General features: G+C 34.4%; 1 protein-coding gene across 2 annotated transcripts in view; it reads right to left on the bottom strand.

The window, feature by feature from the left end:
• Positions 1-3,231: 3,231 nt before the first annotated feature.
• LOC123530604 (uncharacterized) overlaps positions 3,232-14,356 on the bottom strand; it is a 29,516-nt gene continuing 18,391 nt past the window's right edge. Inside the window, exons 2-10 of one of the 2 annotated variants that reach the window (XM_053524384.1) lie at positions 11,045-11,096; positions 8,474-9,684; positions 7,624-8,179; positions 7,119-7,190; positions 6,696-6,780; positions 4,949-5,049; positions 4,360-4,431; positions 3,864-3,990; positions 3,232-3,312 (exon numbers count right to left, since the gene is read on the bottom strand). In XM_053524384.1, the coding sequence (XP_053380359.1) occupies positions 3,308-3,312; positions 3,864-3,990; positions 4,360-4,431; positions 4,949-5,049; positions 6,696-6,780; positions 7,119-7,190; positions 7,624-7,677 (516 nt within the window). In that variant the 5' untranslated portion in view covers positions 7,678-8,179; positions 8,474-9,684; positions 11,045-11,096 and the 3' untranslated portion in view covers positions 3,232-3,307. Of the gene's footprint in view, positions 3,313-3,863; positions 3,991-4,359; positions 4,432-4,948; positions 5,050-6,695; positions 6,781-7,118; positions 7,191-7,623; positions 8,180-8,473; positions 9,685-11,044; positions 11,097-14,356 lie in introns of those variants that run through there. The other variant, XR_008367260.1, reaches the window with a different exon arrangement.

Genomic DNA, 14,356 nt, shown 5'->3' on the forward strand with positions numbered 1-14,356 from the left:
GAGTATAGGTGAGTTTGGAAAACTGTCCCAAAACTATTTACTAAACAAAATTTTGAAATTGACCAATTATGTTAAACGGATCTTTTAATATAAAGAAGGAAAAGTATTTTAATGCCAACACAGAAAGACAAATTTACCTTCTCTCATACTTTGATGATGGTTTGAACCAAAGAATGTTTCATCTAAAGATCACTCTACGCTTTTGATATGTATATTTACGCTTTATATGCTTATTGATTCAGCGTATTCAACTCGTAAATCCAAATATATTTTAAGACAATATTGTCACGTGAGCAACACATATCAAAGAAGACAAAAACCCGAGTTTCTGCATATCGATAAATAACATTTTTAAACCCTTTTCATGGAGAGAGTTTTTAATTGTATGAAATACTTGTAGAAGTTGTGATTACACAAGGGAGGTATTTGTATGCTACCTGTAAAGCATCAAAATATTATTATTTTAGGCAATGGTCAAAGGGAGGCAACACTTGAGAATATACATGAAAACGATAGTTACAAATTATTGACACAAATTGTGCACTTAGGTTTTACTTTTTTTTGTCAGACAACTCTTGTAGAAAGAATATACTTCAGAAGTGTGAAATAATTCACAGACCAGTCCTATTTCTATTGTTCAAGAAAAATGAAGAAAACAAACCGATGCAAAGAAAAACAAGCATTATCAAAATGATACTAAAATAAATTGCCTTTGTTGCTAAAATTTGTGAAACTTTCAGGGATTCATGTAATTGTAAATATATCATAAGCCAAGTTACAGCAACCCTTGCCTTAACCATTTGCTCAAGGAGGTTCCTAGATAAAGGGTACATAATTCTGAAAGAACTGTAACAATACTATATTACCACATCTTAGCGAATAAGTTATCTAAATTTGTATTAGTTTTGAAGGGTATTCTTCTGTCTAAATTTATACTGTTTGTATATAACTTGAAACTATATTTGAACAAATGAAAACATGTTTCTGCATGAAGTAAATACACAATTCGTTTTATTAATAATTTAGTTTATTAATCAATAAGAGAGAGAGAGAGAGAGAGAGAGAGAGAGAGAGTCTGATTCTGACTCGTTACAATGAATTCCTTTTCGTGTATGACTACGCATTAAACGCTTGAGAAGGACATTCAAACCATAATATGCATCAGGATAGGACATTTCCAGCATGCAGTAAGTTTGGTATGTCTTTGCTAAAGCTTCAAAAACAAACATCTAGGTGAGTAGGTCATGTATAATATCATTAAAGACAACTACTGAAATCTGTTATAAAACTATAGAGCTGGTCCAAATTTTACGGTGGTATGTTTAGGAAATGCAATCATTTTTTTAGATTAAATTATCTCGTGCGCACGACATCTTACCTCGAGCGCACGACATCTTATCTCGAGCGCCCGACATCTTATCTCGAGCGCTCGATATCTTATCTTGAGTGATCAACATCTTATCTCGTGCGCACGACATCTTATCTCGAGCGATCAACATCTTATCTCGTGCTCACGACATCTTATCTCGAGCGATCAACATCTTATCTCGAGAGAACAATGTCTTATCTCGTGCGCACGACATCTTATCTGGAGCGATCAACTTCTTATCTCGTGCGCACGACATCTTATCTAGAGGGATCAACATCTTATCTTGTGTGCACGAGATAAGATGTTGATCGCTCAAGACAAGATGTCGAGAGGTGCACGAGATAAGATGTCGTTCGCTCAAGATAAGACGTCGAGCGCTCGAGATAAGATGTCTTGCGCACGAGATAATTTAATCTAAAGAAATAATTGCATGTCCTAAACATACCATCGTGAAATTTGGACCAGCTCTATAATTTCATTCAGTAGTTATCTTTACTGATATTTAACATGACCTACTCATCTTGATGTTTCTTTTTTAAACTTTAGCAAAAACATTTGTTCAAGCAAGCAACTAAACTCAGGTGAGCGATATAAAGCCATCACGACCTTTTGTTTCTATATAAAGTACATCGCGCGCATGGGTTTACTTATAAGGAGATCGCTTTTTATGGTGAATTTTAAGCAGTTATTGTATGCTAATGAGGTGATTATCCAAGTTTACCTGACCAAGATGATATCCTCCGGTGCCGATAGGCACAGTAGAACCTTGGCCAGGTCAATAGACTTCGCTTTTCACCGACATTGTCATAAGTAAATGTTTTATCTTATGATTGTACTTAAAAGGAGCAGTATGGTTAATATCTCAGTTAAATTGTTTATATGAATAAATATTTACAGACTGGCAATCAAACTTTGCCGAAATATAATGAAACTATTGATAGAAACAAGATACGAATGACTGGTGTTTAACAGCTCTACATTTAGTATGGCACGTGAACTTGTTTCGAAGAATAGTTGGTCGTTCAAGTTTTGTTATCAAGAATACCGCTTCTGCTGTGAATGACGTATTTTATGGACCTGCATGCGACCAGTTATTTACCAATAAGATAAGTCATAAAATAAACTTAATTGATACGTGAACTAACTATATAATGTCATAAAGTCAGACTGAAATTTGCTCACCTTTGATCATGGACAGTCATTTTTTATTATCATGGACAATTTCCCTAAAAGATTAACACACGTGCCTGTATGTTGTATGAATGCATATGAATATTTATTAATGTGAGAAGTTTTATCTACATAGAAGAATTTCATATGGCAAACATGTCACAAAAATGTAGTTTTGTCTTACAGTCTAGGGAAATATCAAGCACACGATTTGAATTATTATTGCTAAATCTACATCAGGATGATTCACACATCATCTGTAATGCTAGTCAACAAGTCAGACTATTACCACTAAAAGGGGTCTCAGTGCTCGTGTGGTTAAGGTATCTAACTTCAAATCACTTGTCCTCATCCACGTGGGTACGAAACCTGGCTTGTGGTGTAAAATTCGTCATGTGAGTACACCGCCAAGCTAGCTTACGGAAGGTCAACTGGTCTACCAGGTGTCCTCCAATGCTTGAAACAATGCTTGTAAGGGCACTAGGGTGGGAACTCCTCCACCACAAAAAACTGAAAAAGTCGCAATATGACCTACATTGTGTCGGTGTGATTCTAAATCATAGCCGTACTACTTGTTAACAAGATGACTTCGTGCTTTTGACTATTTCCATTCCTGTGTCAATGGTTGAGCCTAACACTTGGTTTTGCAACCGACCAATGTAATAGATACATAAAACAAATGCAAGTCAGTACACAGGTATGATATTATCTTTATTAGTATGTCTGTATCAACACATTCATTCAACTCACACTGCAGTTTGAAACATGTTAGCCTGAAATATGAAACATAGCTTCATAAACTTACGTATTTTGGTGTAGATGGTAATAGGTAGCAAAAAAACAATAAACGTTTCTATGCATTTTTTTTTCTTCCGTGTTTAATTGACTTAAAACAAGGCTATTGAATAAATGGGTAATATCATATTTTTATGGTTATCCGATGTTTATTATTTAAAACAAATATTTATTCATAAAAGCAAGAATAAACGCCTAAGGAGTAGCCGCGCCCTTTACATATCAGGCAGTACAAAACAGTTGTTGCATTTCGCACTCCGCTCTTTCAACAAAGAGACTTTTCGAGGGCACTATCACGAAATAAATAGATAAAGGGTTATAATACAGAAAATAGTTCATTTTAGAGATAATATGAAATGTCGACACAAACAAAATGGAAGATCGCTCTTGAAAGAAAAATATAAACATTTATAAGAGTCTTCCTTTCACTTTGGAAAGTTTCTATCACGTCATCGAGAAAATGACGCAGCACGAAATGATACACATATATATGCTGTATATTTCACAGGCAATTAGGCAAAACACATACCAACTATTGCCGGAGCTGTATGGACTGAAGTGCAGTTTATGTTGCAGAAGTCAGAATGACAGCAGTGTGAACAGACTGGAGCATTGCGCGTAGAAAGTTCACTTGCCGACCGCTTTTTTGTACATACCTGCATCAAATTTAGCAATATTTTAACTACGGAAAGGACATTGTGTATCATGCCTTTTCATTACCTCTGTATTGTCTTTGAGTAAAAGCTGAATAACTAACGAACAGTTTACAAGCTTGTTTAATTTTTGTGAATTTAAAATGAGCACGATTTCTAGGGTTTTGTTTTACACCATCCCTTTCCTTAGGATTTTTCTAAATGCATGATCACAATTAGTAGATTGTTGCATTATTATCATAACTGTCAGGGCAATATTATTTATAAATCAATACTTGCCAGAATTTGATTTATACTGTGTCATTTTCTATACAGAGAGATGGGATAGGAAATGTTTACTTTGTATTAAAACCAGACAAATATTACACCTACCTGGGCCTCGGTGCAGCCTCTGATGTAATGGAAGTCATTGTCTCCCCATTCGTACTTTTCTATCATGCAAACCTGTAACACACTGCTACATTTGTCTCATATATGAACATATTATATTAAGGAGTGAATTATCATTCAATCTCTAACTGTTGATATGGAGATTATTCTATGTCAAAACTCTCACACTGCCAACATGTGTCATAGTGCGGCTATATCTACGACTATCTCCTCAATTTTTGTCAACGTTAAGCGTGTTAGGATATAAACTGAAAATAACTGCAATTCAATTTATTGCCACAAACCGTGAAATAACCTCATTAACACTGAATCCGTCATTCAATATAAAAACTGTAAGATGTACAGACAAACTATAACTAATTACGTAATCGTATAAAAAAAAACAAAATAAAATCTGAAAAGTAGATCCATCGGAAGCACTGGTTACAAGGCAAACAGTGAAAATTGCAGACTCGGTTTGATTGAGTCTGTTCATAGCAGTAATTGAAAATGCAACACTGTCCACGCCTCCTAACACCGGCTTAAGCAGTATTCAATCTTCAAATCTAAAGGAGTTGAAATACACCCTTGCCTGGTTTGAATGACACAACTGTACTATGTCGCATTCCTCGTCTTCGCCTTCGTGTGGGCAGTCAAAGCAAATCGGACCTCTTTGTCCTGGCGCTGGAAAACCTGAAAAAAGCGCCTTTGAGATATATACTTAGATATAACAAAGAAGTCAGACCTCAATGTAGTAATATGCATTTAAATCAAAATAATTATGTTCGAACATTTAACTTTTGATTGTATTTATTTTAAAAGTAAATGATATGCTTAGAAATTCAGCATGTAGTTTTAATAGGATTCTATTGGAAAATCAGTTGTGATGATATTTTACTATATAGAAAAAAATGTATCAAAATATGATTTATAGAATAATGTGTTAAACAATATGTGTAACATGTTTCCATTACATGATCAAATAAACTGTACTTAATAACTTGCTTACAACTCAAGAAGGCATATTATAAAAGCCACAGGAGCGGAAAAAAAAATCAAACTCAACGTTTCGATATTACGTTCCATTTAAGTTCAACATTTAATTTTTTTTTAATAAAATTCAGAAATGAGCTATCTTTATGACAATGTCATCATAAGAATATTAAATTTATATACGAGGGCTCTTCAAAAATAACGTAGACTTTTCTCCAGCTTTTATATACTTTAATGAAGCAAAACAAGAAATATACCTTCATGATTTGCAGTCTTTCTACTAACTGTATGATCATGCATGCAGGAGTTACGCTTCCTCGAAAACAGTCACTTACACGGATCCGGCGCACGGCGTTCATATTTCAAAGACGTTAACGGTTAACTACGTCGTGCCTTCATTGTGATACTTTTGTTAAGTTTGCACTAATTCATATTTATTAATTTATTTTATAAATTTTCATGAGCAATACTTAAGTCAAAGCAAATTGTTTGATTAGAATACTAAATATGTATGAACACTTACGACACGCATCTCAGACAGGGTAATCAACGTCGGCAGAGCCTCGCATTTTATAATTTTATTCAACTCGTTTAATAAATTCAGTATGAAAAGACATTCATGTAATATCCTCTATATAAACAGTAACACTCACTTAGTTGAAACGTTGTTTTCTTCCGTCTCCCACGTCGGAATGACGCCATACTCTAAGTACATGTCGCCCTGACGTGTAGCTGCACTTTGGCGTATTTTTGGGCAAAAAGTTTACTTTTAGTTGCGAACATTTGCGATTGAATTCAAATCGCGACAGATGAAAAAGCGACTGCGCCGGTTATGCGTAGCTATGGTAATAAAAACGTTCGTCGCGCTTCGCCTATCAGCAAAAATGTTACAAAAAATATATGACCAAATTACAGAGAGATTCCGAATTACAACGATGTATTTCACATTATTATTTACACAATAAGCAACATTTGACAGCAAAAATCTACGTTATTTTTTAACAGCCCTCGTATAAGGTATGTAATATTGAAATAAAAAAAAAATAAAACCTGGTTATGTCGTTATGTCATATGGTAACTTAAAGTTAAATGTTGGAAGAATGTCTCCAAGATAACATTGGTCTCCATGGTGACCTTGGCCTCTAGGGTGACCTTGGTCTGCAAAGTGACCTTCAATCATTTAGTTTCAATCACGGGCGGGTACCATAATCCACAAGCTTATATTCTACCACTATAAAAGATAGAACCGCCAGCGATCAGTCGCAAGTGACTTGAGATATATGGCATTAAAGGCAAAAGTGAAAAATGCCCCTGAAATCAATATAGGGTGGGTTTACTACTTTTACCATCTTCTCCGCATCCAGCACTATTACAGAAATTGCCATCACAGCATTTGAAACAACCTCCATTACTGTCACTATTGCTGCATTGCTGTGTAATAATACAAATGTATATGTTTTACTAAATTCAACATTCTAGCACATCATAAAATCCCAATATTTAAAACATAGCATGGTGAGAACGTCATAGCATAACCAACTTGATAAACAAACCACTTGTTTGACAATCGTTTACTTGTTGTCCATGATACATGTTTTACTTGGTTTGTTCGCAATATTTTGATATCCAGTATTCGCTGTTTTAATACATAGATTTAGTCATGGTTTACTTTTACATAATCCACTGTTCGTTACCAATCAATGATATTGAATGTCTCCATATTCACTTCTAAAGAAAGAGATAAATTCTTGAACAGTTACTATATGTACCTGCGGATGAGCGCAGCCAGATCTAAAGAGGCCCACATCAAGACTTCGTGTATACCTTTGTACATAACAAACCTAGAATATGATTTGACAACATGTATAGAAAGCTCAATCTCAGTAACAGAACATTTATTCACATGAAATAAAGTAGATAAATTTATATCGTTAAGGGAATAAATAAATATTCATATCAAAATAAAACGTACGAATGGGTGGCAACAATGTGTTCATTGTTGTCATGCTATATATTCTCAGTTCATATGAAGACATACACCATACTTATAACTGTATGATTACATCACGTGCTGCCGTCGTTTTAAAGCACAATAACTTAAAACTTTTAAGAGCAAATTAAATAATTATTGAAATTGTAGTATTACGTTTACAGTAAGTTACCTATCAAAAACTGTAAACTGAAGCGAACTGTGGAAAAACAGCAACCATTATGCTCTTCACTATTGAAGGAAATTATAATATATATACGAACGGATGAAGTTACAGTTCTTACCTCATCTTCATTCTGACATTTCGACACTTTATCACAATATTTTAGATGTGTCATACCTTCGCAGTGGAAGCACCATGTTCCTTTTCAATTCATTTAAATGGTAAATATATTATAACTATATATAACAGGTTATTACTACATGTCAAAATACATATCAGAAACCACAGAATATGATGCACATTTTGCCAATATTTGAGTCTTGTAACGGTTGCCAAAATATTTAAATTAGTATCTTTGCAAACAATTCATAATGATAATACAAGTGTAGAATGAAAGCTACATTGTTCTATCCATTCACATTATACTTTGATTGTATTCTGCCATTATCAAACATTTTTTTCAAATGTTTACCTTTCCGAGGCTCATTGAGATTATCCACCTCGTTATGTACTTGTCATGATATTTTGAGAATGCCATTTATATGTATGATGTTAATCATGTCAACTGGTGATCTTACCCATCTGTACTTTTTGCGTTGAAAACTCAGTAGAAGCAGATGTTACTGAGGCAACTGAAGAAGTGGTAGAACGCGGTATTGGTACATTACTTTTGCAATCTGTAGAAGTAGTAATACGGTAGCTATAGCATCACACAACGGTATATCTAATCTTTTTGGTTATTATCTTTTCAAAACCGAATTCTTAAATGCAGTCAGAAGTTGCTGAACAGTCAAATAAAATTTTCTAAAGTTAAATTCGAAAGAAATTATTTTTATAAAAAATTTAATCCATTTAAGTATAATGTGTAAACTGCATGTCATAACGGCGGTTATGACTATGATACCAGTACTGAGATACACTGAAACCTGACATATTTGTGATGTGAAAATAACGAAAGATCTATGCATTACCATAATCAGTCAATGTCAGCTGAAGATGATAACCATACGCAGTAGTACTATAACGTCCATAAATGACAGCTCCAAACTTTATTCCACCGCTGTGGTGTAAATGGTAGAAACTGTTATAGGAAACATTGACATATAGCATTATGTATTCATCATTGGCGGAGAAACTGATGTATTCTTAGCGTTCCAGTAAGACATAGTGTGTCCGTTCAGTAGAAGTCCGCCTGTACTGTTCTTTAGAATTGTAATGGCTAAGGTATTGCTAGCTGAAGAATAATAGTTTTGTGTAGCAAATTTATACGAGTCTACGAACTGACTGGTTCCTTGTGCGTTCGCCATGAAGGGATCTCCGTCCATATTATCTCCGTCGTGTCCATATTGTATCACACTGATTGGCTTGTTTGCTGAAACAACGACAGGATCTGTACCAAATAACAACTCCTCCATGGACCCCTTGTTCATGTATACTGCGAAGTGTTTCGTGCTGTTGTAGTAATGTACTTCAGTATTATCCTGGTTAGACAGAAACTTTAGGACAAAGTGTTTTCTTGGAAAGATAGATGGAATAATGAACTGAGTGGTCCAATATTTGGTCGGAATCATTTGCTCGACTATATACTGATAATCACCTATCCCGACAGGAATTAGTGCTAATGCAGATCCAGAAAAGACAGCTATTGGCTTATTTGATGTTACTACACTGCCGCTTACGTCATTATTTGCTTTGAATTGATACGTTTCAAACTTCTGTAAGCGGAATGTTCTGTTTGAACTTTGATGACCGTCAATGACTGTGGAAAGGAAAATGTCTGTATCACTCTCTACTCCAGCAATTAAAATTTCACTGCTATATCCTGATAATGGGATGTATGATGCAGCAATATAACGAGTACCCAACGAACTAACTGGTAAAGCCAGAAACCCTTCCATCATGTCACCGCCTCCTGTAACCACAGCCAAAGAAATATTTGCATCTGAACTGACTTCGACTCCTTTGAACTGTTTTCCATTTTCATACTGCATTAATGTACCATTCAACGGGATCAGTGTACGGTTTGAAACCGTGTATGTCCTGTCCATGTTTATAAACGGCGCCGTCACGCGGACATGAGCTGGAGCTTGCAATACTGGTGTAATAAGAACCTTAATACTTGTTGACGTGACCCTACCAGAGTAACCAATAATACCGAACATAAAGTTTGTCCCGACAGAAGCTGTTGAAAGAAAGTTAATGTTTGAATTAATATCATATTACTATGTAACTAATCATCATGAAATACAGACTGCTAGTACATTCACTGTTAATTCAAACATCATATTAAAGATATTCATTTCTATCCTAGTACAGTCTATTTGTTTGACCCTCAAGGTAAAAGAAATTACTACATATTCATAATTATTAGAGCATAACTTATGTAGAGACATGTGTGACATTGCTACAGCACTAGACACAAAGAAACAAAGGGAAAAGGTCCAATAAGAAAAGCTAAATTCAAAGAAACAGCCATTATTACCACATTCGCATAGAAATATGTACACGGGTATACAGACTATGGATACAAATAAATAAAAAATAACGGAAATATCCCCGTCTTGTATGCAAGAAAAATAAAGATTAGTTCTAATAATAAAAAACACAGATGCAATAATAGATACAAAGAAAAATAAAGGCCATATAAGATCATCGCACTGGATCTGTTAGTGGTAAAATCCCTACTTGGGAGTAAAAACTGGTTTATTGTCTCAGTCCAAAACCACACAATTGCTCCACAGTACAGTGTAAGTAAAACATCCCACCAGGTGACTCTCTAACATACGTAGCAATTATCGAAAGAACACTTTATGATCAAAAATATAATTAACAAATCAAAACCAACGTATACACTAAATGACTTTTGCATAAGCCAACGTTCAGAGAAAAACACCATCAAGAGCATGACTAAGCAGGGCAGGGGATAATATTATCCTGAGCTGACATGAAGTTTTGATTTTAATGTAAAACCTTCGTCTTGAACAATTTTCCTATAAAATATTTAATCTAAATACATGACAGAATTTTAAAAGGGGTAGAAATATAGTTCATACGTTGAAATTTTTAACATTTACTTTAAACAGGCAAAAGATACCGTCAACGTTGTTATCCAAAAATCTACGAAGATAAAAGATATAAAAGGTGAACCTAATAATATCCAATCTCAACAAAATACCTCGACATAAATCGAAACTGCTGAAAGTTATGTTCAAGATAATAAGTATTATGTTTATTATTTTTTCGCCAAGTTATTAGTGATAAGAAAAATGGTATATATCGGACAGAATTGTGACGGGACAGAGAGACAAATAGACAGACAGACGGACTACCAGACCAAAAGCAAAAGGGGATGACATACAGAATAATATGTATCTTTTGTTTCACAAAGAATATTACGTCAAGAAATATAAATCAGTACTAAGTGCTGAACAATTCTATGAAGTCTTTTTAGAGCAAATAAATTGTCGTTTTGAAGTGTTATCTCATCTAGAATAGAAACTTCTTCTTTGTTTATTTTGTATAAATATGTTGCCTATACTTACATGCTTCGCATTTTTGAGACAAAGCACATCCTGGCTTCATGCAATGGGCTACCTATTGAAATAATAATAAACAACAGATGTAACAATTTTAAAAACACATATGCCATAACAGTGTCCCGCGATATCATATGCCCCAACCTGTTCTTAGACATCTGTAATGTTTGACAGTTTAGGTTTATTTATTGTGCGATTCATGTTGCAAATTCTCGCCTGTATATTGGTATTTGTTAAGAAGTGTTTTTTTTTTCACTGTGAGCAAATGTATGTGACTTTCTGACCATAAAGGGTAAAATAGAATGTATTTGATTTAGGTTTAGGCAGTTTTTATTCAGAGAAAAAACTATGTGACTTTGTTAGCTATCTAATGCGGCAGTAACCCTGTAAAATGTGGTGTAATATAGAAATTTATCTGTTGTTTATACAATACCAGAAAGGATCAATTAGAATAATACTGATTAATAAGTTCCTATTTGTTTACAATGATATAGGGGCATTCTACTCTAATTTCCTTAAGATAACAACAAATCAACTAGTCTGCCAAATGAACAAGAACTGAAGTAATTGAATCCCTCTTGAATCAGTTTGATTCTTCTTGACCGCCTCGGTATCCTAGTGATAGAGCAACCGCGTGTCTACGGCATGATATTCCAGTGATGCAGCACTATAAGATTGGGCTTTGTGCTCACTGATACAAGTAGACACCGTCGTTTATATGACTGAAAAAATGTTTTAAAAACCGTTAAACCAGAATACACACACAGAGCTTTCTTGAAATAACAAGAGAGCATTGCTTATATTTAAAACTACACTATCAATATTGAAGCAAAAATTGCATATTGCTTTGTGAAACATGCAAACTTCTATCGGACAAACTGACATCAACATTTTAACAACTGAAAATACATTTTGCTTTTGTACATGCCCATGTCTCTATATGATATTCATATGGTTACATCATTCCTTGTTCATTTGTTCAATATCCATACTGCTACCTGTATGGTTTCATCGGACCTTCTTCATAAGTCTCTGATATTTATCTTGCTCGGTCAATAAAAATGGTCCCTGGACGGTGTGAATGTGCCTACTCGTACGTATGAACGGTTGACTGAAATATTCTCCCAAGTTTAAGACATGCGAGTACACAGACTCCCCTTTGTCACTATGCACAATGCAGCATGGGACTTAGCATAATCGGGCGACCATAATGTACATTATTGTTAATTACGTAATATATTTGCACGACAACGTCTTAAGTAAAAAGTTTCAGTAGCGCTTTCCAAGTAATCTTTCAATCGCGAATTTTTCGGTATCTTTTTAGTTTTAAAACAAAATTTTTATTGATTTGTTGAACAAATTTATATTTGGTGTTTTTTTTTCAATTGTACGGCACATGAAAATAAGGATGAAATATCTGGTAATGACCGATTGAATGTTTTTGAGTTTTACAGCATCTATAAAGAATAGTTGTTGTTATAAGATTACATTATAAGGTATAGTTAAACATTAATTTGATGTGTATATGATTAATATTCAAAAGGAAAACGTCATTAAACATGTACATGTATGTATTTTGTATTGCCTTGATTTGCTGATTTTCGAACCTGAAGGCTCTAGATGATTAATGGACTATACATATGGAATTTAGTGGACTGAAATTAGTCATTTAATTGTAATATTTGAGTCTACATACATTTTTCTCTATACATGTATTTTTTAAAATATTGCCAATGATGGGTGTTATACTTAAAACATGTCATTTCTCATTCCACCCCCAAAACAAGCCCAAAACAAGCACAAAACACGCACGCACACAAAGTTAAATGAGTGGTCAATTCTCACAAGTACGCACACCCGCACACACATACACACGCAATTCAGCATTAAATTTCAGCTGGCTACCACGAAACAAATTAGATGAGTGGTCAATACGCCGATTCCGAATCACTTGTCTCTTACCGCTGTGAGTTCGAGACCCGCTCGGATGGTCAGTCGCCTGTTCCCGAGATATTGCACGGCGGAGCAACTGCAGTGTGGATAATAATTTGAAAACTATTCAGAAGTTATTCAAAAGTTATGCAACGGCTTACTACCCTCTGCACAATGTCTTTGGTTATTTACAAGAATATCTTGCAAAAATCTTATGTCAATAAGTTTGAACCGCTAGTCATGTTCAGAGTACTTAATTTTTATGTACTTTTTGAGATCTGAGGTAACCACCAACTCTGTGGCCGTCTGCTCTGAAGAAGAAACTACATGAAAGGGGATTTTAGCAAAACATATCAGGTATATATCATATAGAACACGAATTCAAGTCTATCAACTGAAAACAGAAACCTCAATGTAAAATGGGCAACACAAAGTTTGAAAAAAAAACCTAGCATGTTTTCATACTGAAAAGAGGACAAACTAAAGGGACAATTATATCAGTAAGTCTGACTCATATTGATAGACATACTGCTGGACGTAAGTATATATATGTTCATGAAATTCGAGCCAATATTTCAAAGTCCAAAAAAGGGCAATTACTCCAGAAAAAATACCTGACATGGAAGACTTGTATATCAAGTTTCATTTCAACTGGATGGAAACTGTTAGAGAAATAATTAGAGTAAATAGTACCTGGTATGTGAAACGTCTTTTGACAAGAAAAACAACATGTTTTGTCAAATTGATCCCTCTATACCTGATAAAAGTGTGTTCGTATCACAAAACTATGAATAAAAAGGTTGAAAATTTGATTCTTTTATACGACGTACGTTTTCCGTGATGATTTGACATGAAACAATGCGTATGAAGTCATTCAGCCTCTTCTTCTAATTCAGTTCATATTAAAGAGCAGGGAACAGTAAGTGCCTGATTAAAAATATATCCTAATTCCTAAGTTCATGTTGATATAATTCTGTTGTGTAGGCTATTTATAGCGCGGTATAAATATCCACAAACTATAATGTATTAAAGGTAGACATTCGTAATAAATACTTATTTCGCTTGGATTAAAAAAAAGGAATATATGTTGCTTGTCCGGTTACCGGACGTGTAGCCTTTGCACTATCGGTACAGTTCGTGTATTTCCATGTTTCATAACCAAGGGGTTATCTCCATTTGAACAAGCAAATGAGAATGCATTTTAAAACGCATTTAATTTATGTTGTCACAGCGCATCATAATCCACAGCAGAATATATATATGTAAGCATCAAAACATTTAAGGAGACAATTATGTTATTTCATCAATACGTATACGCCATTGACGCTCCAAGGAGACACGATGTAAGTAACCACTAGTCAATATGAGAAATATAGTATGTCAAAT

The sequence above is a fragment of the Mercenaria mercenaria genome, chromosome 15 (assembly GCF_021730395.1).
Source record: "Mercenaria mercenaria strain notata chromosome 15, MADL_Memer_1, whole genome shotgun sequence".
In the NCBI taxonomy this organism is placed as follows: Eukaryota; Metazoa; Mollusca; class Bivalvia; order Venerida; family Veneridae; genus Mercenaria; species Mercenaria mercenaria.